The following is a 2249-nucleotide window of genomic DNA, read 5'->3' as shown; positions in this document are numbered from 1 at the left end:
TGCTATCGTCGGAAAAGGCAACCCCCCCGCCCCCCTCCCCCCTCATCGCTGGAAACGGCTTCAACCCCACTTCTATCGCCGGAATTTCCTACAGTCGCCCTACTTCGGTAAGTTGTTCTTCTTATCGGCTTCTTTTGATTGATGTCAGGTTCAAATCTTCATCACTTTGAAGTTTCATATTTTCGTTTTACTCCAAAATTTGTTTTGTATTTTAATGTATCTTTTTCTGCATCACTTTCAATAGCGGTATGCCTGTACATCACTTTCATGATCTTGTATTTAACTTTTTTAATTCATTGACTCTAATCTCAAGCAGACTAATGATAGTGTCTTTAATTCGCCCATAACTTATAACAATGTGAACATAAAGTGATTTGAGTTAGTTTATTTGATTTTCTAGGGTTTGATTAAATTTGGTGTTTTAGTTTAATGTAAGGTTTTGATTACATGTAACGTGTGCTTTGTTCTCACTTTAGAATCCTCTTTCGTTGTGCCTGTCTCTTGTTTATAACTAGTGTCTCTTATGTGAATTTGCATTTACTAAGATCTTGCTTAATTTCTTTTATTTATTTATTTATTTTTTTTCAACTGCAGGGATGACTATGTCAAAGAGTGTGACCAAAAGCCAGAATTATGGTGACCGATGTACCAGTGGCGCAGCACCTTGGTCAGATCTTGACCATGATTTGATTTATTTAATTATGATGCAACTCGGAGCCTTTGATTTTTTTGCATTCAGTGGAGTTTGCAAGTCATGGAGGTCAGTTGCACTCTCCAACAAAACCAGGTTTATGGCATCCAGACCACCCATGCCCATATGGATCTTTGAGCAGGCTATGGAGAAAGAGTACTCTGCAGAGGACTTTGATGGAAGACAGGTCAAAATGCACATTCCCAAATCTGGTGGCAAGACCTGTGTTGGATTAACTTGTGGTTATTTGGTCATGTTTGGGAGAAAGCCCCTTGAGTTTTGGCTTATGAATCCTATCACAAGGCACGGACTTCGTTTCCCCAAAGTCCCCAGTTATTTTGATCCCGATCCAGAAGAAGTCAGGACTATTCTAGTCTTCTCACCTTCAATAGCTGCATGGGTGTTTGTGGTCTTATGCAGATACACCTCCAAAATATGGTTTTCAATAGCGGGTAAAAGAGAATGGGATTATGTCTCCTCCACTTCGGACATCATTGATTTACTTGATTTCAACGGGAAGATATATGCAATAGACGATGATTCTTGTTTATATGGACTGAGACTCGATCCAAAGCCCAAACTGATGTTACTTAAAACCAAGAATATTCTGGAGTCAGACTCGGATTTTCTGCAGTTGGTAAGTTCCGGTGAAAACATTTATGCTGTGGAATGCTTGTCCTTCGACAACCAGGTTCATAAACTAGATCTTGATGAAATGTTATGGGTGTCTCCAGAAGAAAAGACACTGGACGAATAAGTCTTTTATGCTAGTGACTTCAAGCGTAGTGCTGCTATCAAACGAGAGTTGTGGTCTGACTCTTGGTTTCAGCATTACAAGAAATTTGCTTACAGTTATACAAGTGGAAATGGCATGTTTTTTACCGCAAGCATATGGTACTTTCCTCATGATTGTTTGAAAGTTAATCTCAAACAAAAATGATATTAGTCTTATTATTGCATGTGTTGCGCGCAATTTATTGTTTTGTTGTTACTAGTTAGTTGTTACTCACTTTTTTCTACAAGAGGCACAATGTTCAGTTATATCTTTCTTTTATGTGATTCGATGTCCATTTGCTTTGAATATTTCAAAGTTTTGTCATTTGCAACCCATGGTTTTGGATTACTTGGATCTATATTTGTGCTGACCACTTTTTAAGAAATGGTCTTCGAAAGTTATTTTTACCATATATATATATATATATATAGAACAATGAATTGGGAACTTCGATTTAGTCTGTTCACTGTCAAAACATTTGTTCACACTTTTATTTAATTTTTTTTGTTATAGAACATATTATTTTGTATTGCTCATTTTCAAAGCAAACATTTGTTCACACTTATTATTTTGTGGGAATATATTGTAATTTGTATTCTACTTTGTCTACTATATGTTTTACGTTCCAACTTTCTAGGTGTGTATTTTTGTAGGATATTAAATCTTAGTTATATTTGAGGAAATATCATTTTTTACTTATTTGAATTTTTGTTAGAAATTAATTAGAACTAAGGATGTTTTGCTTAGATTCGGTTATTTGACTAAAACATGAACTAAACAGAA

The 2249-nt window shown here is 35.7% G+C and overlaps 1 protein-coding gene across 1 annotated transcript; it reads left to right on the top strand.

Moving 5' to 3' along the window:
• Positions 1 to 596: 596 nt before the first annotated feature.
• Positions 597 to 1448, top strand: LOC145104718 (uncharacterized). The gene has a single exon (XM_079041911.1). The coding sequence runs from the start codon at positions 597 to 599 to the stop codon at positions 1446 to 1448; it is 852 nt and encodes a 283-aa protein (XP_078898037.1).
• Positions 1449 to 2249: the final 801 nt, after the last annotated feature.

The sequence above is a fragment of the Lactuca virosa genome, chromosome 4 (genome assembly GCF_052849685.1).
Source record: "Lactuca virosa cultivar CGN04683 chromosome 4, Lactuca_virosa_CGN04683_v6, whole genome shotgun sequence".
NCBI classification, from domain to species: domain Eukaryota; kingdom Viridiplantae; phylum Streptophyta; class Magnoliopsida; order Asterales; family Asteraceae; genus Lactuca; species Lactuca virosa.
Note: the sequence above shows the minus strand (reverse complement) of the source record. Positions and strands in the feature narration are given on the sequence as shown.